This window comes from Empidonax traillii, unplaced genomic scaffold (assembly GCF_003031625.1).
Source record: "Empidonax traillii isolate 1590-97213 ecotype Southwest subspecies unplaced genomic scaffold, ASM303162v1 scaffold755:size778197, whole genome shotgun sequence".
Classification (NCBI taxonomy): domain Eukaryota; kingdom Metazoa; phylum Chordata; class Aves; order Passeriformes; family Tyrannidae; genus Empidonax; species Empidonax traillii.
The window spans coordinates 55,769-82,300 of record NW_020955948.1 but is presented as its reverse complement, the minus strand read 5'-3'; the positions used below and the strand labels follow the sequence as shown (position 1 = coordinate 82,300).

Here is a 26,532-nt window from a genome sequence, read left to right as displayed (position 1 = left end):
CAAACTTTATTGTTATTTTTGTTATCGTTGGACCCCTGAAGTTTTTGGTTACTAGGAAATCATGAGTACAGCGCTCTAACCAAGAAAAAAAATGTCCAAATTTGTTATTTTTAAATAGCCTGGTTTCGTCTCTCACGAGGCAATGAGATCAACAAAATTCAATCTGATCCATGACCATCTCCCAAACACTTGACCTTACAGCAAAGCTCGCAGCGGGCAGTCAAAATAAACAACCAGGAACCAACAAGTTCAACAAGAAATTTCCAGAGAAATAAACCACGAAATAAACGAGCTAATTCCGAAACCTGTGAATAATTAACAGTTTGCTACTGGTCTAGATTTCCATGACCTTCAGCAGCCTGTCTGCTGGCTGTTCCCAGACCCTGGGGGGACCTGCTAAATGCCAGTATGAATGTCAATTTTTTATTTTTTCCCTTCTCCAAGTGTTGTCTCATCGCCTGGTGGATACAGGTTGTTGAAAACATGCTGGTACAGCATCACATGATGTTTGAGACAGAAATGAAACATTTAACATACATTTCTACTGCAAAAGAAACATAAAAGCAAAACTGAACTGTACTCTGATATTCCAAACAGAGAATGACGGGGAAATCACTCCAATCCAAACCTGGCAGTTCCCTGGTGATGAAAGCCCAATCAAATTCTAAAAGGAGCTCTACCAAGCTCATTGCCACAGTCACTACTTGATGCAGAAGGTCTGTGAAACGGAGTAAGAAGCCTTTAATCACACACTTTTAGATTTGGCAACCATATTTTTCCTGAGGGACTATAAAAAAAAAAATATTCTGTAAACATTGTTGGTTCCCATCACTTGAAATAAAAGAGAATAATTTCCATTAACATTCAGCTAGCACTCAACTAATGAAGTCCATTTTCTCTCTGGACTCTTTTGCTCCTCAAACATTCTCTGACATTGGAATTATTTTCACAAATTGTTTTGTTAGTTCTATTGAAATAACCCCTAAAGTAACCAGATTTCTGAACAGGTAGGAGTCATGAAACTATGGAATCTGTTGCCAGAAGCAAAGGCCTACAGCTGACTATTGTCTCTCTGCTGAAATTACTGGCATTTAACAGCGTTAAGTTTCTCTGAAGATGGACATCAAAACATTTTTTCAGAACTTTTTTTTTTTTTTTGCAAGTCGCATGTTTTCAGGATTTAGAAATGCTACATAAATATTGGCCAAGTCATTTAAATGACTGTTGAAAATACCATCTTTAATAGGCACATCTGCCTACAGATGTGATTCATTTGGGTTTCCTGTGTCAAGTAACAAAATTGAATACTTTAAACCAAAATCATGCCTTCAGGACAAAGAATAATAAACTGAAAAGGTCAGGTAATGATTCATCTAAAAATGTTGCTCAAGTTATTAAAACAAATGTTGCTCTGATTTATAAAACCATCCCAGACTAATTAAGACAAAACACAGGACTGCAGAGCTATTAAGATGCCCTGTAAAGGGGAGCTCTCAAGCACGTGCAAAACTTGAAGAAATTTTAATCTCCTTGGAATTAAATGCAAAATTCCCCAAATGTCAATAAAATCAAGATTTCTTCTGCTAAAAAACATTGCTATAAGAACAAGCGAGCACAACTGGCAATGAATAGTTCCAGAGGTAAGACATAAATCTTAATTTCCATATCAGAAAAATGAGGTTCTGTAATTGTCCCCAGCTGGAGCAACAGGAGCAAAAGATGTAGGGCATCTAAAACCTCTTTAGGAAAAGGATCCCACCACCCAGCTGTGATGGGGATGGATTGTTTGATGATCCAGCGTGTCCCTGACAGTCAAACAATGCCTGCACTGCAGCAATTCAGGTAACATGTTGGAACATAAACCTGGAAGTCCGAGAGCAGAGTCACCAGCAGAGCTGCCACAGAGTATTACACTTCTCACACAAAAATAGAAAGGGATGATAACGTTTACCTTCTCCCTAGAGCCACCACTGTCCCAACGAGGACCAGCCCCAGTTTTCAGGAGCACCACAAAGAGCTGCATTTGCAGCGTGCCCGTGGTTTGAGGATCCCCAGCAGCCCTGAGTGCTCTGATTCTGTCACACAGATCAGCTGTGTCCCCTGTGCAGCCTCACACTGTGACAGTGGCCATTTACTGACCCACTGGTGAGAGCTGCACCTTCCATTTCCCAGGCACACTGAAATGGGAAACAGGGAAAACCAGCCCTTAGATCAGTGGAATCGACCTGAGAAGATAGAAACAATCTTTCCCGGTAGAGGCGTGTTTGCATCTCCACACTGAGTGCATCTCAGTATTAAACTTCAAAGCTCTGCTGTAAGAAAAACCAAATAGTTCAGAGCCTCTTCACCACAGCACTCAGTGAAGTCAAGGACAAGGAAAAGTAGGGCTCTTCTAATGCTTCTGTACCTGCACCGTCCCTCTCCCCCTGCCCTGCCAAACACAGTGACAACACAGCTTTTGATGTTTCGAATTCTTCATGGCTCTTTATAGCAACATCACACCAGAACACTTCATTTCAATTTTTGATTTATCACAAAACCCGGGAGTTTGTTATAAGAAATATCAGTAAAAGCTTTAACTTTTCACCAGCAATTTCAAACTCTGAATTAACACGGAGATAAATGAGAATTGATTGTGTTTTAATCTCCTTCCTTTAAGTCACAGCAACAACTAATACAGGAATTAATGCTGGGCTATTTTTTTTAAGAGAAAATGACAGCAAAATATCTGGTTCCTGTAACCAGAAGAAGCTGCAGTTGAGAACAAGGAGATAAAACAGAATGCTCAGTCACATTACTGACCTGCCAGAGACACAGGAGCAAAAGCACAAACTGAGAACAGTAGTAATTTAATAACAGTGTAGGAAAGCATATTAAAAAGTTTTTCTCCAATTACTTAGCTGGGACCAACGCAGCAGAACTTCTCTCACCTTTCTTAAAATAAAATAACTTTTAAAACACTCTCCAGAAAAAGACTGAGGATGCAGATGGCAGGAACAAGAGTAATCCAAGGGCACTCACACATTGAATTTATCTAACATTTGGAGAAAAGGCAAGTCTAGGCTAAAATCAATAGCAAAACTGCCACTGCGTTATGGATTACATCCACTGCAATGGATTAATCACTAGTAGCCCATTTATTCCATAATTCAACTGATACTATGTCTAAGCATATTAGCATACTTTTGTGAATCGATACAGAGGTCACAAAAAGAAAGCTAAAAAAGGGGTTAGCATAAAATACTGCATCTTTGTCAAAACACAGCTGTTAGTACATGAGGCATCATATTTTAAGTTATTGCAGAAATACTGTTGTCTTGTGTTCTGGTTTACCAGTTTTTCACTTGACAAAAAAAATCTTGATTAGGAGATGAAGTTTGAATGAGTTAAAGGAAAGAGAAATGCAAATGCAGTGACAGAAATATCTGCCACAGGTAAGTCTAAAAGGTATTATACAGAAAAGCATGATCAAAGTTGATTCTGGAGATGATGTTAACCTATTCCAAAATTCCATTAATGCTAAAGAACACAGCCTTTCCTACTGTTAAGTAACTTTACAAATACAATAATCATAATCAACACCAGCAGCTCTCAAAGCACTTTTCAGACAACAAAACTGTCCTGGAATTCCACAAACGATGTTTCTGAGCTGCTGTTTCCTCCAGACTTTGTAGATAACCCATTTCTGTAAATCTAAACAATCTTTTAACACCACTTAGATATTCTTTATGGCTGCTGATTCAAAAAAAAAACAAGGAAAAAAGGGTATTAATCTGAAGTGTGTAAATTATCCCACTACTACACCTGTAAATCCCAAAATATATGCTTAAGTGCCAGAAGCCAAAGCACAGGTACCACATAAAATGGTTTGACCTTTGAAAGCTTGAAAATAGGACACATTTTCTTATAACAACTCATTTTTTCACTCACACCTCTATAAAAACCCAGTCCTTTCTTTCCATGTCCCCAAACTGTCTTTCCATTTGAGCTCAATATATTCCATACATGTGCCACACAGTAAACTGATTCATCTTGCATTACTCAGCTTTTTTCAGCACAGTATTCAGTAATCCTCTTCTCCTATGACCTAGGCCCATATTCCAGACTATAAAGCCACAGTAATCAGACCTTAAATATTTTTTTAAAGATAAACTGCCAGAAGTTTGCTCTTTTCTCTATTTCAAAATACATAAATATGTACATAAAAAAAGAGTAGGTAAATCAAACTTCAGCTGTAAAAAAAAAAACACCTTCACTACTGCCTTTTTAAAATAGGTAAAGAGAAACAACCTCATCCGGAAATTAAAAATAGCACGAGTAATTTTACCATCTTTTCAAATTTCGCTGCTATTCCCCTGGAACAGACTGACCTTATTGGCTTTGTTTATGTAAGCAGCAATAGATTACCTGGCTGGAATTTTTCACTTAAGCGGTTTTATGCACATTTCACGCTCCACTGATCTCTCTGCTCCCCCTTTTTTTTTTTTTTTCTTTTTTTTGTCTTGCAGCTTTCCCACCAGCCATCCCCCAGCAGGAAGCCTTTGCTGCTCTCCAGCCACCTCAGCGTTTTGTAAATGGGTAAGATGCAGGTCACAGAGAGTCTGGAGACACTCCTGTTATTCCAAAGGCAAAGGGATGGCTGTTGGACACCAACATCAATTACCTGATGTCTTCTTTGGCTCCCAGTGGGATAAAACAGGAAACACTTACCTGAACCCCTGTCCTACATCCAGTTCTTCCTTTCAGGGCTCAGTCCCAGTTTGTCACAGACTCACACTCATATTTGAAGAAATCTATTCTAAAAGAGCCACAGTCCTCACCCATCTGCAGCTCTCTGACAGACACGCTCAGTTTCTATGGCATTTACCAGGAATACCATGCAGGTTAGGTACCTGAGTTACTCCTAAGTGTCCTTCCATCTATTTGGAGTTATATTAAAATAGCTACAGATAATACGAACAAAACACTGACTTCACTAAATCCAGTACCTCAGTCATGTGATCACTGAACAGAAGTACCAAAAAGAGAGAAAAAAAAAAGAAACTAAGAAAAAACCCTTATTTTATAACTTGTACATGAAATCACGTTCCCCAATTTCTGTAGCTTCAGGCCTCCATGATCCTTATTTTCACTTATTTCTAGTTTTGCAATAGAGACATTTTTACAAAATTTAGGAACCTTTCGTGCTCCAACAACGGCAACCAACGTGCGTGGCAAATAAAATTTGCATGCAAGCAGTAAGACCTCAAAAGTTTGGATCACCACCAGTGTCAGTATCATCATTACATCTGATGTTTGCACAAGCTTAAGGACAAATGAATCCAGATGCAATCCAAAGACTGATGCTGCACACATAAATCAACTCCTCTTGTTAACAGTCCTCTCCAAATAATCTCCAAGGAAGCATCCATGAAATCCATTTCTAGACAGGTGCTATATGTAAAAACTCAGCCAAAAGGCAAAAAATTCATATTAAGGATATTTTTTTACGTTTAGAAAAATGAGAAAATATTAAACAATGTGCAAAACAGAAAGACTTTATTCATTTTAACACCGTATTTGATTTGGAAGCCTCAAGCACTGCAGACCAGAAAAACAAACTAAACACATGTATATTCTGCATGGAAGGCTTTTTAACTCTTACGAGAAACCAGAAATGTCTTTTAGCATTTTAGCTGCTGCTGATTGCCTTTTGAGCTGCCAATCCTTGTTTGGGTTTTGAGTAGTCCCAAGGTCTCCTGTTCTCTGTGTACCCGTAGAGCTTCCGCAGGGCCACCCGCGCAGCTTCCTCCTCTGCCGCCAGCAGCGTCTCCCCAGGGCCTTCAGCCAACATCTTCTTGTCACTTGGGGAGAAGAAAGGAAAATTACAAACGTTTTCACCAGGAAATCATCAGCACTGCTGTGCACCATGAAGAAAATAGATTGTTTTTTTTCCCCCCAGTGTTCTGTGAATACTGAAGGTGATTTCTATTACACACAATCTGAACATTCCTGTTGGTCTTTCCTGCAAAGTGACTGCATATTCAACAATGGGAATTCAGATCAGGAATGGGTCCATTTCTTGGAATAACACCACTCTGTTCATTTAGGTTCCTAGCATATTATGGATTCTTTACAGCATTCAATTTGTTAACCCTGTTAAAAACATGCAAATTCCTTACTCTGGTTCCCTTAAACAGGAACTGAAACGTCTTTGTCTTGGCTCCTCCCCTGGTAAGGAAGCATTTTCAAACTGCTTCAAAAGGACTGATAGAGAGGCTCTCTCTGTTATGAAGCACCTGCTCAGCTCTGTTTAATCAACACCCGTGGGCACTGAATGGGAACAGCTCATGAAGGGACAGCAGGGATCCCAGAGGAAAAATAATCCAAGTTCCTTTCTCTTTATTAGAAGTGACATAAACCAAAGCGTGATAAATCAGAACAAATTAAGGCAGCCTTCCCAAGTGTTTATCTGCAGCTCATTCAGCAAAGCAACAGAGATGTGGGCTTTGTCCTGTCCCAGAGAGGTGATGTCACCCTGGGGCAAGAGACCTGCCAGTACCTGACACAAATGCACCAGGGACAACTGGCACTTCCTGAGTCTTCCCTGGACACAGACACTCCTCTTCTTGCCTAGTTTTCAGTGCCTGTGATTTCAAAATTAAAAACCTTCTCTGGCATATAAAATGAGACTCTCTTCAATCCCTTGATGACTCTACCCTTCCCAAAGCCCTGGATATGTGACCCCTCCACAGCCAGGCAGTTCTGATGTTCACAAAGCTCCTGTGACAGGTCACTCACAACACACACCCAGGCTCTCTGGTGCACCCCATTTAACCTCTGAAGCCCTTTAGTCAGAGACTGAGCTATGGCCAACACTCACAGAGCTGATTTTATATGGAACTCACTGTAAGGGTTCTCTTCTCTAACAATTTGACCGAAAAGCACATGAGTAGAAAAGTAAAAGATCATCTTCCCTCCTCCCCTCTTCCCCAGTTAAATCCATGCCATTTTAAATTAACATTGTACTAACCAGTACAACCCAACAAAGTACACTGGAAGAACTGTGCTGACTCCCAGCTGTCTGGTAATTCTTGGCTCTGGAGCAGAGATATTCCTCTTGGTCAGTTCTTCCACCAGTAAGCCCATAGGATTTACAACTTCCCAGATCTCAAACAGGTCCTTTCCGATCAGCTGGGGAATTAGGAAGTCCTAAACAAGAAGAATTTAGAAGTTACAATTAACAGCTTGAGCTTCTGGTGTCTCCCAATGAAAACACAGTTTGAAGAGGCATTACTACAATAGATAACAAACTGTGAAATGAACAAGGCAGATGCCTCAGTGCTCCATCCTAGTGGAGCAAAGCTGATGCACTGGGCAGCTCTGGTTCTGGTTTAGCCACTGACAGACGTGTGTCCGGGGTAAAAGGACTTCAACCTGTTTGGATTACTCTCCTGCCTGTAAACTCCTGCTTGCTCTTAAAGAGACCTCCAAATGGTCTTGTATGAGGAAGAAGATTTTAACAAACACTTCTCTGTTGCAAAACTAAGTTAACAGCACGACTGAAAAGACAACAGCTACTAAAACTACTTTGTTATACCGAATTCAACATCTTTAGGTGCTTGCATGCCTACACGCAAAACCTATAACCTCAGCCATTGTTTATATGAAACTTTTTTGTGTTTGTTTTTTTTTTTTTCTAATTTAAGATATATGTGATCTCACATGGAATAATTTCATTACCTGATAGTATAGTACATGGAATATAATGCTTTCCCTTAGCAAGTGTCAGCAAATATTAATATCACCGTTATAAATCAGAAGCGTATGCTTCAGCCTGCGCTTCTTAATGACAAAAAAAACCCCAACACAAAAACCCCAAAACCCCACCTGACCACCACCACCACCCAACAGATCTCATTATCAAATTCTCTTGTTACAGGTGCTGGCAATCTCCCCGGATCTCCTCTGGCCATCGAGGTACAAAACAAAGCTCCCTGGACGTACCCTGACAAAGATGCCCGTCCTCTCCGCCCCGCTGCTTTCCAGCAGGGCTCCTATCACCGCCAGGAACGTCCTCCGCAGCACTTGCGGCGGGGCGGGGAAGTCCCTGCAAAGCGCCAGGTCCTGCAGGGACAGGTTCCGAGCCACGAACGAGACGAGTTCCTGCCCGGTGAGGAAATTCACGAGCGCTTCCACGCCCTCGGCGGGTAAATCAGGGTAGGCGGCCTCGAAGCGCTGTGTGAGGTAGGAACGGGCGAAGCGCAGCCCCTGCTCGGCGAGGCCGGTGTTGTCCTGCAGGCTGAGGGGAACCGCGTCCTCGTCCACGCCGAGCTGCCGGCGCCGCTCCGCCTCGCTCTCCAGGTAGCAGCGATTGACGAACGCCGTCTTGAGCAGCTCCAGGGAGAAGTCCTCCTGCAGGCGGTGGCTCAAGGCCTGGATCTCGGCGTGGTAATCCCAGTTGGGCTGCTCGGACCTGCGGGAAGGGCACGGGCTCAGGGACGGGGCGAGCTACCCGCGAGCAGCGCCGCGCCCTCGGGCTGCTCGGCGGGGAACGAGAAACTGAACTGCGCCTGAACTGCACCAAACACGGCATTTAAACCCGCGTCGTGTCGGTTCCGCGTCACCCCCTGCCTGCCACGCTCAACCGGGGAGCCAAACCCATCCCTCTCCGAGACGGTGCCCAAACATTTCGGTTTTCCCGATTTCCGGGGCCGTGGCTGCATCCCTTCCCCGAGCGCCGCCCTCCCCCGCCCGGCCCTCACCGCCGCCGCGGCGGCTCCTGCAGCCGCTGCATCTCCAGGTACGCTCGGAGCCATCGCTTCTTCTCGGGGGGCGGCCCGGAGCCGAACGCGGCGCCCAGCGCGGTGCCCGGCACACCCCGCCCGGGCCCGGCCGGGGGCAGGAGCGGCCGCGCCGCCCGCAGGAGCAGCCGAGCGGCCATGGCGGGCAGGGCGGGGACGGGCAGGGACCGCCCCGGCACCGCCCCGCTGGTTCCGGGAGGAAGCGCTGCCCGCCGGGGAGCGGAACCGGCCCCGGGCACGGCCGGGGGACAGGGAGCAGCAGCGGGGCAATCCAGCGCCGGGGATCCCGCTCAGGCCCTCGGGGTGTCTCGGGGCGGGACCCTCAGGCCGGGCTACCTCGGGGCAGGAGAGCGCTGTGAGGAAGGAGCGGTCCCAGGGTGACAGAGGAGGAACTCGGGGTGGTGCCGGGGCAGCGGCGCTCCCCGAACGCTCCCCATGGGGAGGCGTTCCTTGAATCTCTCCGAGTGCCATTCCCACGTGCAAGACGAAGTCTGGGTTTGTGCCCTCAGAAGAGGCTTTATTTTTAAGTATCGCCTGTACAGTTCTTTGTACAATCTCTCAACCCTCGTTTGCGCCATTGGAGTTCATACAGTGCACCTTCGGCATAAAGGTCGTGGTATAAAACTCATGAAAACACAAAAATGTGCAAAGCAGGCCTGGCCCTTCATATTGTCTTGCACTAAAAGACAAAGGCACGCACTTCAACGTTCATGGTTAGAAAACATGCACAGCAAACACCCCAAATTAGCCGATGGAGTTACATAGTACAGTAAACAAAGCTCAGAAACAACAGATGCCACAGCCATATGCAGAGAAGCCGAGGAAGCAGGGACAGCAGCCTGTACAGCAGGGCACACATCACCAAGAGGACACAGAGAGCTCAGGAAATGGAGGAGGGCAGCATTCTCTTCCAGGCACTTGCAGTGCTGATACCAAAATCCTCTGGGCTCCTCATGCTGATGCTCCTCAAGCCGCCTGTCCTCACAGGACCAGCTGTGCTGGGCACCCGCGTTGTCCCATCCCGGGGGTCCCTCTGAGCAGCGGCAGCCCCCGAGACTGTTCTGGGCCCTCTGTGAGCGAGGACGGTGCTGAAATGGGCTCTGGGTCCTTCTGTTCTGCAGCCACTGAGCATCATCATCTTGTCACCTGCCTGCGCACCTCTAGAGCCCAACAAAGGGTCCTGCAGAGTGGTCTGGGTCCGGCTGTTCTAGGGAAGGTCACCTTTGAGCAGTGATTTGGTGTCACTGCACACTGACAGGCTGTTCCACACTCCCCGGGGAAGGGGCTGTGGCTGGGCAGCACTGCTGGGCAGGGGCACGGAGCACAGAGACACCAGCACCCCCACACACAGTGTCTGCCAGAAAAGGTGCTGGATCACGGCATGAACAGGGGATGTTCAAACTGACACAGTACGGGGGACACCAGGCCGGCTTCCCAAACACCACCACCACCACAACAGGCAGGAGAAGGGAACCTACAAAGTCTGGCACATGCCCACCTGCTACTTTGAAGCTGTTCAGGCCACCACTGCTAGTTACTTCAAGGACTAATAGTTTAGATGAAACCTCAAATAAATTTTCTCAAAACATGATTAAACAATGGCTTGGGGTTGGGGTTTTTTTGAGAGTTTTATTAAATATACTACATCAATATCTTGTACTCCATTATCTTTTGACCACTCACAGACTGACTTGCTTAAAAACGTATTTTTTTAGAAAAACATCTGCAAAATTAAACCTAAAAAAAAAAAATACATATTACACACACCTCTGGACAATCTGCATGTTAGCAAAGAATTCCTTTTATTATTTGACCCGAACAAGTACTTAAACAGGGAACATACTCATAAACAGGACACACTCCTTGATCATGGCACACCTCAAACTACTCGGACTAAAGGAAAACTAGTGCAATTGTTTAATTGCATCTAACAACAGAACAATAAAAATGACTTTTTATTCCTTTGTTTGTTTTTTTTTCCCCAAATCCATTCTACTCGTTCTCTTCCCGCCACAACAAAACCTCCGGTGGTTAGTCCTGGAGATCACTCAAGAGTCATTCCACTGCATGAAGCAAACTTCCCGTGGGCTGATCCATGTTTACACAGAAGCATGCAAAGGAGGATACTGCGGTATTTGCAATGCAAATCTATTTAAATGTACAACTGAACAACAAGGTGTCCCTTTAACACTGCAATTCTAGAGCCTTTATCTGTGGTGGAAGTTTTCCAGTGTACGAATTATAAAACAGCCATACCGATTTCAGAAACAGAAAGGAGGGATTTTGCAAATTGTTTGTGTTTTCAGCTGCTAAATCTTTCTGGGAGCCGTGTCTAGCGCCGAAACCAAAGCCAGCTGTTGAGTAGCCAGAAAGCTACAGTAATTGAGTACATGATCATTTCCCTCTTGGCTCGCTCTTTGTTCTCCTCTTCCAGAAGTTGTAGACGGCGATTAAGTTTGATTATCTAAAAAACAAATAAAGGCTTTTAATACTTTGTTAAAAGCTGCCAGACTTTCTCTAGAAGCTTCTGAATAACTACGTTAAGATTAGCATCTCAAACGGATGGATGTTCAACAGCTGATAATTTGACTTTCTATCTTCACATCTTGCTGCCCCCAGTAAGCAGGAACATAAATGCAGTCAGATTCTCTTCTCGATTCCCAGAACAACACGGGATATGTGAGGGCAGTCCAGCAGGGGCACAGAGAGGATCCCTTGCCCACACCTGTTACGGATACCTTTGCAGTCACACAAAAAACCTGTTACCCCATTTTACCGCCACAGCTTTGTCTTAATATTGTCAATTAATGTGCTTCACGTACCTGTCTTCTCAAGGAAGCAGCATCTACAACTGTCATGTCATCTGGCGTTCCCTCGAGTGTCGAGTCGAAGTTGGTGAGACCATATCTACCAAACAAAGAAGACGGCATTGCTGTCTCGGCCACACAAGGATTAGCAAGTACCACATTTTACCAACGTTCCAGTAGGTGTATTTTTTGGTGAGACAATGTCAATCTGCCAGGGCCATGGCAGGGAAAAGGCATCCAGCCACAACTCACAGGCCTGTTACTGAGAACACCTGCAAAGGTTAGGTGACAAAAAGCCAAATTTTCTAGCAAGCTCGTTACTAAATGGCAAATACCTAAACTATACTGCCAGTGTAATTTCAGAGCTTTCCCCTCACACATTAGTCTGAGTCAGAATTCTGTAAGAGTTGAGAGGGAGCACAAAAATCTTGCGTTTTAAAACGAGATCAGAGTAAACAGAAAGGGGGGAAACGGAAACCTGAATTTCAGACTCTAAATTAGTGGACCGTGACTAACAAAAAAATACTCTTTACCTGGTGTTGTCATGATGAGGGTTAGAGGAAGTGGTAGCAGCTGACCCACCACGTAACACTGGCCTACAGCAGGTTTGTGTGGATAGAAAGCACGAGACAGAAACAGGAAACGACAAACAAGAGATAAGAGGTAAAACACACAGAACAAAGGAACTTCAAAATACTTCCAGATATACTCTATGTTTTAATACAATACACCTTCTGTTTATTTTGTTGTAAATCGCTCTTTCTCATCGAATTTAATCAGCACTGAATGTTACTGCAGCTAAGAAGTGTAACGAGATTTTGATGGTACACCCTCATTTGTGGAAGACAAACCAGTGGAATAGAGATTTGGGTGGAGATTATCAGCCTTATAAAACAACCATGGGAAACTTCTGGTTAAAAAAAAACACCAAAAAAATATCCCCCAAAAGTAAAAATCTCACCCAGCAACAATGGGTAAGCAATAAATGTATTTACACATACTTGTAAAAACCTTTTTAATCATCCTCTCCTCTCTCTGGGGAAAGGGGAGATTGGTCTTTTCAGTGTTCATCTATAGTAGATATAATTTAGATATAATTAGAACACCTGGGCTATACCTAAGGAGCATGGATATCTGAAGAGAGGTACATCTCTCCAGGAAGAGGTGACTACAAGCTTCAAGTAGATGTATGAACATCCTGGTAAGTGTTGCTCTTTAAATTTCTTTATCTTTCTAGGCAAAGAGGAAGGAAAGGCAATGCTTTTTAAACTGCTGCAACTCTGTCATACACCTTAGGTTTGCAGCAAGAAGCTCCTGTGTTGCAGTTTACAGAAGAGGTGAACACCAGCAATGCCTTCTGCCCAAGCTGGTACTGTGTATTTTCAGTGCCTCTGGTAACCAAACACGAGTGTAACACATCACAGATGCGGAACAAACCGTTCAGGAGCTTGAAATCTGTGCAAACCACAATGTTCTTCTCTCTGGCACTTAAGATAAACCAGCATGATGTGCTTTACAAAACAGGAAGCCCCATTTCCAGCACGTACACTAACAGAATATTCCTACCTAAATGCACGAGGTCTTCCAAAAAGTTATTATAAAGTTATTATCCAGAGGACTCTCTGGGATCTGTGCAAGTCTTTAATCCCACTTCCCACCACAGCCAGGCTGTTTGGAAGCTGCACATGATTTCTTCCTTTTCTTTGCAATTCACATTTTTTCTTTACAGGTGGACCCCAAAGGAACACCACAATACTCCCCTGCCTCTTCTGCACTCCTTGCTTGGTTTTATGTATCAGAATTGATTATACAGATCGTGGCAGTCTCATAACTGAGATCACTTTACCCCAAAATCAGCAGCAATTTTTTTGGTAAACACAGAATGCACAAGTGTAATATAGGAAAGCTATTAAACACATGGCCTTCTTCAAAAAGAAGCGTACCACAGAACTTTGAGTTTTCTGGCTAACTCTGTGAATTCTATCCTAAACATTAATGCATGATCAGAAAAAAGCCACAGCTCCATAGAGGTCGGGTGTGCTCCCTGCAAATACAGCCTGAAACCTGAGGGGAATGCACAGGAACACAATAACAGTGGGAAAAGTGGCACTGAGGCAATGACCAAGTGAACCTGCTCTGTCTCCTGCTGGTTAGAGCAGAGGGAAACAGGAATACCACAGTGAGGGTGGGATCAAACACAGGGGCTGGGAGGAAAACAGTGAAGTGTGGGCAATCTCTGCACCTGGGTCCAACCTGCACCGCTCCTGTGCCTGCACAGAGGGGACTGAGACCTGCACACACCCTCTCAGGAGAAGATTATGGGGCTGAAGTTTGGCATTTAAAAAGGATGGTGGCTTTTTAGAAGAGACATCAGAAAGAAAGGAAATATTAAGTTTTCATGCTTTTTTTTTTCCTTGTAAATAAAAAAGATACTGATCCAAGAGATGAAGAACACTTTAGATAAAGTACAGATTTCAACACAACTCTATTAAAATATGAAATTGTCCTTTTTCCTGCATTTAAGACATCTCTAAAACCTCTTTAAATGCAGGGAGTTTTTTGGGGGGCTGGTTGGTTTGGGATTTTTTTTTGTTGCCTAGAGCATCAAAGATCAGTCTCTGAAGGGCACTCACTGGCATTTGAAAGGAATTGAAACAGCAAAAATGGTTAGAAAACAAAACTGACCTATAGTCCTTGTCCAAGCTGGAGGAAATGCGAGAGTAAACAGACAGTGCAAACAGTGATCATTAAATTGTTGCTCATTTCCATAACCATGATGTGAGCAGTGCTGGCTGAACAAGCCATAACTCATTCTCTGCAGCAGGACAATCAGCACCTACCGTCAGCAGTTTTAGTGGGTTGGAAAATGGGTTTTTTTGGGGGGAAAAAAAAAAAAAGACAAGCCATGAAACAAGTTAAAAATATTTCCAGTGAGAAACCCACAGCCAGATCTTGTTAACTTTCAAAGATCCCTTCTAGTATTAAAGCACAACATGTTAAAAGAGGTAAGGTTTTGAAACAGGAAGCACATTACACAGAGCAAAAGAACAGAGTGCAGGTTTGGAGCAATTTAAAATGAACAATATTTTGCAACCATGCAAGTGGATCATCCAAATTTCACATTCCTACGCCAGATGTAAGGGTGGGTGTCTCAACACCCAGCCACAAGGAATACACTTTCACCTCACTGAGAGGTTCATCAGTTTGGCACCTGTTTGTCCAGAGGTGACTGGAAACAGGTTTCCCATTCCTTATAGGAAGGTTCGTGAGGACACCTCAAAAATTAACCCACACCAGGGTCAGGTAATGCAGCTTTTGAAGTATTCAGCATTCTAGAAATGTTCTGATAATGGAAGCAAGCTGAAAGTGCATGTATGCACGTGTTTCTTTTCCAGACTCCAAGAAGACACAGGCACGAGCCTAATGGAAGCCAGGAATAAAACCTGGAGCTTCACAGCACACTGAGAAAAGGGCTGGAATTTCAATCCATATTTTAACAAGGATTCTTGGCACAGTGTCTGTCAGTGCTGATGTTCACAGACAGGACAATTCCTCCTTATCTGGGAGCTTTAGTTTGGTAAAACAAACATGTAATTCCATCTAATTTTAATATTGAAAAGGAAAAAAAAAAAGTTATTGATGCCCAACTGTTGACAGGCATAAAAATTTTAACAGCTACAGTTAAGCACCCAACTTGCAGAATTTCATGGGGAACTCTGCAGCTAATTTTGTTTGTTTGATTTTTTTTTTTTTGAGTCCCAGTTTAAGAACATAAAGGCCAGCAAGACTGGAGTTCTCTACAATTCAGGGATGTTAATATGGGTATTTATTTACTGTCAGATCAGCAAACAAGGTGAGCTATCAGAGGTGCCAGTTTGGCAAGTGACTGCAAACACACAGACATTCACAGTAAGATTGGCTTGATAGTCACATTTCATTACCAAAACCGCCAGGAAGCAAATAATTTAACTTCCCACTGCAAATATTAAGCACGCTGCTGGGATATCAGCAGAGGCAGATGGCAAATTTCAAAGAACTTGCTAGCACAGGCCACACTGAAGGGCTGCAGGAGCAACGTGCAGTTCCTGCCAACGTTCTTGCCAATTATCTTCTCTAATTCAACCTCTTGGCAAGTCCCAGAGGTCTGAGATAACCCTACACTCGAGACTGTCTGCAATTCTTAACTGAATTTCTGTGCTAGCACACTGCTGAAATGAAAACTGCTTTTTGTAAATTAATATTGCCATTAGGAGTCTTTGTAAATGTCTCCACAGTGTTAAACGAGCCCTTCTTGTAACACTTACGAGTGCCAAATCACAACAGTCCAAGGATGCATCAAGGGGGCAAAACTCCAGTGAAGAGAATGGAAGGACAGGGATTGCCACGAGGCTTGTTCTGGCTCATCAGCTCTCAAAGTGTCAGGTTATCCATAAAACCAGAGACAGCAAGAATCAGAGGAGCAACAACTTCTCAGTGTTCATTCCCTGCCTTTCTTGCTGTCAGCACCCACAGTGGCCACTGTCAGTCACGGATCAGCCAGACAGAACTATTCCCAATAGGAACTGAGACAGCCCCAAGCCTTGACACGTTACCAAAAGCAGCCTCTACTATGCCTTGCATGATATTCTACATGTTTGTTTTAATGCTCTATGACAGCATCAACCCAATCTTATTGATCTGCACCACTGCTCACCAACGGAAAAGCAGAAGACAAGGCCGGTAAATTTGCAGGCTCGGGGTCGAGTGTTAATTGCAGAAAACACTGACAATCTCAGAAGAGCAAAACTCCCTGCAGCCAGAGGCTAACCCTTCCTATTTTTGATTTTTATTTGGAAGGGAACCGAAACAACCCTGTATTCGAAAACTGAAGCATTTTGAAATGTGAATTTTGGACATTTAAATTGCTTATGAAGAGTGAAAGCAAAGGAAAAGCCAAAGCAAAATATTTTCATCTCGTTATTTTCGTAAACAGAAACCAAACTCCACTAAACAGGAGAACAGAAAAATAAAAAAAAAAAAAAGAAAAAAAGAAGCAGCAAAAAGCTGGCAAGAACCAGTGACAACCAATCACCTGCGGTTTTCATCCAGCACATCCAAGACCTGCTGGTAAGCCCTACGAGTGGAAGACTGGATAAACGACAAAATGCCACGAGCAGAGTAAAGATTAGTTCCATCTTCAGGTAACAGATTGGGAGGACAGACACGAGCCTGTTGCAGTGATGGTGTCACACTGTTTGTATAAGCACAGTAAATGAAGAGAGAAATACCGTAGTCAGATTTTAAATTAAAAAAAAAAATATATAAAAAAAAAAGCTTTTCAGATAGACCCCATTCCAAAATGCTCATTGCTTGGCTTTTGGTTTACCCTTCTCCCACCACTATAAAGGTAACACATTTAAATTTTAGTAGTGTAGGGATTAGGAGCTACATTTACACATGTTCTTCAGAAACAAGCACATGTAACCCAAGGACACAGTTCTGATCTGTTCTACAAGTTAGTTTTAGAAAGTGCTTGCACAGCTAAATCTGTACCTGCTGAAGTCAGTATTCAAGTCCCCAGTGACATCAATGAGAAGTGTCTTAAAAAGCATTACATTTTAAGAAAATCCTACATCATCTCTTTTAAAAACACAAGGGAGAATCTCACACAGAGCCCCGTCAACAAAATTGTCTTGAAGCTGTGACGGAAGATCAAGGCAGTATTTTGGTTTGCAGGTGAACAAGTTTAAAGGCAACTGAAACAAATTCAAGAAATAACAGAAAATTCATATCCCAATGAAAAAAAATTATGTGATCTAACTTGTTGGCTATGACGCAAAAAACATGACCTAAAATATGCAGGACTGAAATTCAAACATGACCATTTGGATTATACAAACCTTGTCAATCAGAGAGAAATTAGGTTTGATGATGAACTGCCTGTGATTTCCTCATATTTCTTTACATTCAAACTGACCTCATCCACATTTCTGTACACATATGAAGCCTTTTTGTTTTTTTAATCTGGAAATTTTAATTAAAGGTGAGATCCTTTTTTAATAGGAAGAAATTTGTGTTAACTTAATTGTACATATTGACACAAATGCATACCAAGTGCGAGCCACTCTAGCCTTTAAATCTTTTTAAAATAGTTTTTATTCCTAGATTAGCACCCACAATCCAACACATTTCCTTGCCCCTTGTGCTTTGCTCCAAGGGTTTGTGGGTTTAGAATCTCAGTCTTTCTGCCCTTGGCATTTTTAGTAAAACATTTGTGGCTGAGTGCTTGGAAGCTGGTTTGGTATTTGGATAATCTCTAGAAGTAAAAAGACTTCTGTAGATACTAAAAGTATTTTAAGATGTGAAAAAAGCCCCAACTTAACTTAACAACAACTGTACAAAATTCCCTAGAACTAAGTTACGTGTGCTGATTAAATTCAAAGTGTATATAATAAGGAAAAATCAGAAATTCAGAATAATTCCATGAAGAGCAGAAATGCCAGGGAGAGAGACAAGCCAAATTTTTCTTCCATCTTCTTTTTCCAGGGTTTAAGATTTATGTCCTGTAAACATATGGTAGGACATAAACATTTTGGATTATGTCAGAGACCGTGGAGAAGAAATATTATAAAGCAATTGTCAACCCAGATGATAAAACAAAAAAGAGCTCAAACATAAGGAAAGTTCTCTAATATTTAGTATGAGCACTTACTGTTGTGGCTACGCCCCTTCTCTTCTCCATTTCTAGTTAAATGGTTTTATTTCTAGGATAACTTTGTTTCAAATTCCTGCAAAGAATAGCTCCAGCCACTTATTTTACCACTCCCTGGCTGCAAACACCAGTCCATTCCAGAGGGTGGAACCAAAACAAACAACCTGGAATGACAGTCCTTACTAGGAAAGAGCACATTCTGCTGTGTGCAGAGTTTTCAGCTTGGCAGCAATCTCCCCTAAAACTTCTCAAAGCATTTGGGATGCACACAGGCTTTATTTCGGTTCTGGAAGTAGCCAGTGAGAGGTAAGCAGATTTAACCAGTTAAGGTTACTGTAAATTCAAGCACATGGACTGTATTCTTATTAAAGACATGCACACCATCACCTTTTCTCCATGAAGAACAGAATTTCTCAAACTGTGACACTGAACTCTCTAGAGAGATGTGTTTTTCTAAGGAAAAGGCTGGAACAGAAAAACAATTCAGTGCTGTCCACTTTTCCAGGCACTTTTGGTGTTTTGGTGACTTCCAACACAGAAGTGGAATCCTTGCATTCACCAATGACCAACAAAAAGCTTTGTTTCTCCAGCTGTTCAAAACCAGCCAAAGAACAAAGAGTCAAACAAACTACAGCTAATTTTGAAAATTGATTTTTTGTTTTACTGTCCCTTTCATTGGCTGTCAGGTATTTTTCCCTATGCTCTTTACAGGGGGGAAATGATACATCCGAGTTTGAGAAACCCTGAAGCAAAATTAGAAACCACACCTTCAGTGTAGCAAAGGCTGTTTCAAATTTTAATCCTCTAAACTACAGATACTTAGTCAGAATATTAGTACTGCAGAGAGCTACATAATTAAACACACTCTTGGTTTCCATATACCAGGTAACATTTGGGCTTACGTGCAATCCTGAGTCGAAAGAGGTGACTGGAACCGTGGCATTTTATTTCTTGGGACAGTATCTGATCTGTGCCACCTTGAATAATAATTGTAATCTCTTAAGTAAGCATCCTTATAAATCAGAGGAATTGTAATTTAGAGAGCTGGCATTATTGCTATGCAGACAGTTACTGTACCAGCAGGTACCTACTTGTTAGTCTCGGGTTTTCTAAGAGCATTTGGGAATTATTGTCTTTAGTGAAGCCCAAGTGCCAAAAAATTCTCAGAACTGTCTCTGCATGCAGCTGGACGACAAGAGAGACTACAGAAGAGAAACAACTGCTTGTTCCATGTGGAGAACGCTGTGGCAGGGAACCCAGCCAACTCTGCCTCCATCTGACAATCTATTCCAGAATGTTTAATTTTGTCACTTTGTAAGCCAAGCACTGGAGTTTCTCCCAGTACATCTGAATATTTTGTCCAAGGACAACACTGCCCTAGATTAAATCTTCAGAATCATGGTCTTGTGCAGAAAACAAAGGCTTTAAAAGGCAGCGCTCCCTAGGCCTTTTCATCTGAGCTGACTATCCTGTCTATCAGGGAGATGAACCAAGGAGGTAAGAGAAACAAGTGTTTAAAAAAAAAAAAAAAAAAGGTTTTGGTTTTTGTACAGGAATTTAATATTTTAAGTAAAACATGGACTTTTTTTTCCTATTTAAAGATGTCAAACCAGACTCACACAAGCACAGAAATAAAGAGCTGATCTTTGTCAAGTTAGAGCACCATAGCACGTTACTGCACAAGTGAACTATGTAGAAATGATACGAATTTATAAGTCAAGCCAGTTTTGATGAAGCAGCCATGTATTATTAATTATAACATAGGCTGGTTTTTTCGGCCAGCAACACTAGATGTAAGAACTTTAGGTGCAGTGAGTTTCTTGTGGCTTTGGACCACTAGAAGATACAGTATTCCTAGACAGTAAAGAAATTTCAAGGTGATACAAATGAGGTAACAGGTGCATAAGTATTCTTTCTATAGTACAAAGAATACATTTACATGCATTTACATTTACTGCATTTGTGTGTGAGCTACACAAGCTCCCCCATGAAGATGGGATTTCAGCAGTCTGAAACAGAACACTCTCCTGGAGTTAGCCAGGGCCAGAGGCACATTCTCCACCTGGAGCCTGACAAAAACTAAAAGAGGGAGAAACATCCACAGCATGTTCAAAGCAAATTCATCTTTTGTGTTGTACTGAGTCAGAAGAAGGAATTATGGCAGAGAAAGAAGCAATTTCTAGGAACCTCAGCGATTTCAAGGCATGTGATCTACACTCTGGACACAGCCTAACTTCTCTCATAAGGAAACAAGAACTTGGGAAGACAAGAGGAAAAAATGAAGTTCCTACTAAAATACATCATCTGCAGGTCAGCAAATGCTGCAGTGGGGAAGGACAGCTTCTTCCACATGGGCAACAGAGGGTGTGGATGCAGCAGGGGCAGCATCAGGAGCTGGGATTTTTCAGGCAAGCAAGAGAAGAGATCCTGGATCAATGGAAAGGACATGCATGGCACTGGAAGTTTGATTTATGTGACAGACCTTACACATGGGCATCAAGAGAGCAAAACTGATCTCCAGGGGGGTCATAATCTCCTGGCTTTTGTAAATGATAAACTGAGTCACACCAGCTGTTCCTTGATCACATCCTTTTAAAATTTACAGGATTCCACTTGCATGCCTATTGTACTGCTAAGTCTCTGAAGGACTGCAAGTGGATTAAAAAACTGTGACATCAAATAATATTTAGACCATTTTAAACCAATAATTCTATACATACTTAACTGAGTGACAGCAAAGCACACAGGTGAGTTTTAGAGATTTAGGACTTCCAGATTCAAGAAATCCCAACATGTGAGAAACCTGGATAGATCCAGTCAAGGGCTGATCTTGCCATTTCCTCAGATATCTGGCTGGGACATAACTGGGTGACTGAGACCACAGGGAGCTTGGGCACTTTGTAGGCTGATAGAACACTTGGAGACTGAGCTGAGCAGGAGATGAGGATGCAAATCTAGTTTTGCCTGCTCAGTGAGCATGTCTGACTCCAAGTGCCTAGACATGTGCAATCTATAAGCTTGTATGAACCAAAAGTCTGATGAAGACGAGGAAGATCTGAAACATTTCCATAAAGATGTGAAGGAAGAGAAGGAGATTTATGTCTGGAAGGTGCATCAAAGCTCACTTCACTGGTTTTAGACCAGCTAACAGGTGGACAGATATGTAGTACACACAGTGCCCTTGCTCTAAATAGAAGAAAACAGGCATTTCTAGGGCATAATTCATTTGATCTACATTAGACTAAAAATAGGGAGACCCAAAGTAGGTCATGTACTTATTTTCCTCATTACTGAATATTAACTTTATGGTGATCTAGCAATACTGTTGTACAGTCTACACTGAGACAAATGAATCCCATCTTTAAGTCTTAAATCTAAAATCTTTTCTAAGGCAAGTATTCCTTATGGCAGATGTATTAAAACTCACATATAAAAGATTCCTAAGTGTTACACTGCCAAACCAGTTATTTCCAGGTGGAAAGATGCTGTCACTCAGAATAAACTGCAATTAATCCAAAACTACCATATCCAAGGAAAATTTACAGGTATGCATGTCTTCAGAAAGCACCCTAAGAATTACTACCTTGGATGGTAACAACAGATGAAGTTTCCAATTCTAAATGCAACTTTGGTCTCAAAAGGTTAAGATATATACTGACAGATTCCAATTTATTAAATACATTGGTACCAAAAAAAAAAAATTATTTATTCTAATATTTATGAGGAAATAAAAATACTCCTTCTTCTAAGAGTGAAAATCCTTATAATATCCACAGTGGGAGAACTGGGAACATTTTGATGTACAAAGAACTCAATTTCCCGAAAATTCAGGGGAAAAAACATGCTACCAACTCGGAAACTGAAAAATCTCCTGAAATGACAATTGATGGCAACCGGTGAAACTGTGAACCTACAAACACTCCCACCTATCCACTGCAAGAAAATGCTTCACAAATGACTCACCTCACTAAACAGAAAGCATAAAAATTAGGAAAAATGCTGGCCTTGTAATTGTTAAAACTACGTGCTTGCCACAACATGCAAAATATTAGTTGGAAAAAGCCAACCACGAGGAGGTGAGGAACAGGGGAGATGTGTGACCGAGCCCCAGCAGTGCCCCTGCACTCTGCTCCCCACTCACATGGAGTCATTGCGGGCCAGCTGGCCGTTGTGCCGCGTGGCGTTTTCGCTCATGGAACGTTCTCTCTTCAGCCTCCCCACCGAGCGCACCTGCAGCGAAGGGACACAGAGGGACGTGAAAGACAAGAGGGTTCCAGGACACAACAACGGGCAGGGGAGGGTTGTGGGTCAGAGCTGCCCTCAGACACAAAGGCACGTTTTCACAGGGATTGGGAGGAGAACAACTGATGACAGCGTCTGATGCTGGTACGTGTAAAACCAAGCTCCAAACTTATTGCAGTCCTGTTGTTATCTATCCATGGGATCTGATGCCAAAGTGACGAACCAACAGAATTTTTAGTAGTCTCTGGAGATATTCAAAAGCCCTCTGGACACAATCCTGAATAATGTGCTGTAGGAGACCCTGCCTGCACAGGGAGGTTGGACTGGATAACCTCCAGTATTCCCTTCCAACCTTACCCATTCTGGGATTACTTCCTACCATGAGAGAGAAACGCATTGTATTTTGTAAGTCTACAAAATTTGTGGCTTTCCTAAATATCTTTCTGGGTTTAAGATGTCAATTGCCATCATTCACCTGGATGCCAATGTTATACCATCCTATGAAGTTGGTTTTCAGAGCTTTAGCAAAACTCATGTTATATCACCCAGCCATGAAGTCCAGAGGTCAACTAGACACATTAACAGAATGTGTAGCTCTCTAGTCTGTTTTCTGATAACCTGCAAATTTAAAAAAAAATACCTTGCAGTTTTCTCTTCATCAAAAGGATGTTTTTTGTTAAAAAAAGTATTTTGAGTAGTTCTAATTGTGACTTTATTTTCGTAAGTACTGAGTTAGCTTACTGAGCCTGGCAGCCCCATGCCATCTGCCACTTCATCAGAAGTACCACGGTGCTAGTAAAACCACTTTTATATTTTCCCAGCTTATGTTAGCACCAAGTTGATCTTCACCAGAGGAGAGAAATCATTGGTCATTTCGCTTTCTTTAGCAGCAGAATGCTTCTCATCTAAGAAAAAAGCAAATATAAGTACTGGCCTCTTCACTTTGAGGTGTCTGCTGTGCAGGTTTTTCTAGGTCCAAAAAATCTAGCGGTCGATCACTAAGAGAAATAACACGGGGAGGAGTTTTCAGTGCCAGTGGTTTGAATGGAGTAGACTGAAGAATGTCAAGGTCTGCTGGTCTGGAAAATGGAATGTCTTCACTATTACCTGCAAGAACATCAGTTGTCAATAGCAAGTAAACCACTCCGAGGCCTGAGGGCCAATGCTAAAGTTCAAAAAGACATCACAACAGTTAAGTCCCCGGCCTATGCTAAATAATTAAATATAACTTCCCTTAACAGGTCTTGCATGTTAAAAACTATTGTTAAAGCTCTCATAAAGACCACATTATTGAGAATTATTTGAGCAGTTTCTCTGAGAACGGTGATCCTGAGTAATCCTGAGCCACATCAACTGCTAATTACTAATATATAGTAGATCCCCAAACTTGTTATAGTTACTTAAGCTTATATTTAATTAATAAAAATCGGGTGCAAATCAAAAAACATTACTTTTATTCCCTCCAAAAATGGTTTAGTAAGATGAAACGTCAGCAATTAAACCTTCTGTGCATAATTAATTAACTGTCTCCATTACAAGCTACACCAAAACTATTAATAAAACATTTTCAGAGTTTAAGAAACTCCCTACGTCAAAGTCAATGAGCACCAACTGCCTGAGAACCAGAGAGCATTTTACAGGTTGTTCTTTCAAAAATGCATCAGTATATATTTTTTTTCCCCATCCAAAAATCCGGGAAACGACTTTAAATTTTCACCCGGATCGAGACACAGACGTACCTGCCACCACAATCCGCTCTGGAACCTGCATGGTTACACTGGCATTGGGAAATCCTTCTGGGACGTCCTTTTCGAGGTCAGCATTTTGAGGGGCTACTTTGAGTTTCTCGGGGACCCTCATGCGCTGGCTGATCCCCTCCGTGTATTCCATCTCGTACTGCAGCCGGTTCATCTCTGCCATCTCGGCGGCCGGCGACGGGAACGCCGCCCCGCTCATCCTGGCAAGGGAAAACCAACAACTCTGAGAGCAGCAGAAAGCATGCAAAGGAAATGCTTTGTTCTCGTTACCAGGTCCTCAAAAAACCCAAACCCAGAAATTCTGTATGCGAGGTGTCGGTCTTGCACTGGCTGGCAGAGAAAGAAAGACAAACAACCAACAGATCCCTGAGAGGACGGATAGGAAATCTATTCAGAATTGGCAAGAAATCTGAGTTGTTGGTTCGCATTTACACAGATCCAGGGTGCTGGTGTTTGAGAAAATGGTTGAAGCCTCACGAAACTGCACGTTGAAGCAGTGGAATGACAAAAGGCTCAGCTTGGGCAGCAGCCTCCTGCTCACTGTCAGTCATCCAGACCTCCCCCCACCTCACAAGGACAAAGTTCCTCATGAACAGCCTGTCAAATCAGCTTGAACACTGAGGACATTCACAAGCAGTCCCAATCACAGCAATTCCGTGAACTTCTCACTTCTGTTTTTCTGTAAATTAAAATCTTGGTTTTGCAGAATTGATACAACACAAGGGCAGAGAGAACAAAACTTTATCTAAATTCAAGAGGATTTGCCAATGCTTTATAGATACATTTTCCTCGAAGAGGAGGGGGATTTCAGCTGAAGCAGTGGGGGAGTTTCCCAGAAACTGGGCTGTGACAAACTTACTGATGTACTTGCTGGGAGCTGTGTCCAAATACCAAGGTAACTGGGGTTTTGAAGTCGGATTTAAGGTTGAGAGAAAAAGAAATCCTAGAGCTGCACATGGAGGGGGGCTGGGAAGGGGCTGCTGATGGAAACTGTGGGCTGGGAGAAGTTGTTCACCTGGGCAGTGGCTGGTGGACCTCGCTGATGGCTCATTCTGAGATTATGGTTATGGACTCAGCTAAGAGAGACATCCTAAAGCTGCAGTTGGAGTGGGGCTGGAAAGGGGCTGCCTGAGTAAACAGCGAGCTGCAAGGAATTGCTTGTGGGAAACTTTTCATCCAGGCAGTGGCTCAAATAGCTGGGGACCTTGCCAACAGCTCAGACTGAGATAATGGGTTATTTTTAGGGCTAGGATTGGAAAAGAGGCGTTTCTAGACATATATGTGCACACACAATTTGCACAACAAGGTGCAAATACAGTTTTCCCAGCAAACCTGCTCGTGGGAAGCACAGCTCACTGCAGCAGGACACCTTTTTTTTTTTTTTTAAATGAAGTGACCTATTCTGGCAAAAAGGCAGGGTTTGCCACTCAAATTGCAACCACATTCTTTTCCTATTTTTGGCAGCAGGCCTCTGTCTGTGGCTGTGTGTGCATCTCCCTGAGCTGAACATGCAGAACTCTGAGCTTCAGTGCAGGTGAGACAGCCCACGAGCCCTTCCTCCCACCGGCACACACAGGCAATACCTTCCAGATTGATCAGTAAAACCTTGAACTAACAGTAACCTTCAGATAAGAGAAGGAAGCCCACAGAAGGATCTGGACTGTGTAACTCTGAAATGCACACATTGAGTATATTCAAGACGTGATCCACTTGAATCACATCTTGATTTATTTCATCCTGTATTAATTCCCACTATTTGTATGTATCAAGTGAAACAAAGTTAAACAACCCCTTTCGTTAGAAATAAACACTTAATGGGAGTTCAAGAGGTTCTTAAACTTCTCCGCCACTTCAAAGTTTTTAACCTTTCTCACGGAGTTTTTTCATCCTTTGATTTTGCAAGCTGGACTTGTCCCTCTGGCAGACAGTGGCTGAATCAGCCAGTGGCATGAAGAAAACAGTCTTCTGACATTTCCACATCCCAAACAGTGCTTTTCCTTTCAAAACATCGTCTCTGATGAGTAAAGCATTTCTAGATCGAGTAAAAACGTCAAAAAAGAGACCAAATTTCAAGAAGAACTTGAAGTGCCCAGATTACGGAGTGGCAGCACTTCAAGCACACTTACTGCTCACACGACCTGCCAGAAGGTGTTTCAGTGCTTGCTCACATCCTCATTTTGAAATACCTGTGCAGCCCTAATTTTGGCAATCGAGGATCCCTGCCCTGCAGCAGCGTTTGCACCACAGCCTGG

General features: G+C 42.7%; 2 protein-coding genes across 8 annotated transcripts; both read right to left on the bottom strand.

Annotated features, from left to right (window-relative positions):
* Positions 1 to 5,519: 5,519 nt before the first annotated feature.
* On the bottom strand, positions 5,520 to 8,938 carry MRPL44 (mitochondrial ribosomal protein L44). Its single transcript, XM_027900884.1, has 4 exons — positions 8,745 to 8,938; positions 7,987 to 8,455; positions 7,013 to 7,191; positions 5,520 to 5,843 (listed from the first exon to the last, which is right to left on the bottom strand). Exons 1-4 carry the CDS (start codon positions 8,921 to 8,923, stop codon positions 5,672 to 5,674), a joined length of 999 nt encoding a protein of 332 aa, XP_027756685.1. The 5' UTR covers positions 8,924 to 8,938; the 3' UTR covers positions 5,520 to 5,671.
* Positions 8,939 to 10,562: 1,624 nt separating this feature from the next.
* On the bottom strand, positions 10,563 to 24,482 carry MFF (mitochondrial fission factor). 7 transcript variants are annotated; one of them, XM_027900876.1, is made up of 9 exons: positions 24,263 to 24,479; positions 23,458 to 23,630; positions 22,423 to 22,511; positions 19,184 to 19,258; positions 16,662 to 16,820; positions 14,276 to 14,293; positions 12,124 to 12,186; positions 11,606 to 11,690; positions 10,563 to 11,247 (listed from the first exon to the last, which is right to left on the bottom strand). In XM_027900876.1, the coding sequence occupies exons 1-9, from the start codon at positions 24,477 to 24,479 to the stop codon at positions 11,116 to 11,118; spliced, it is 1,011 nt and encodes a 336-aa protein (XP_027756677.1). In that variant the 3' UTR covers positions 10,563 to 11,115. The 7 variants fall into 7 exon arrangements, with proteins under 7 accessions (XP_027756677.1, XP_027756684.1, XP_027756679.1 ...); XM_027900883.1 differs by lacking the exon at positions 14,276 to 14,293 and having other exon boundaries at positions 24,263 to 24,482; XM_027900878.1 differs by lacking the exon at positions 19,184 to 19,258 and having other exon boundaries at positions 24,263 to 24,474.
* Positions 24,483 to 26,532: the final 2,050 nt, after the last annotated feature.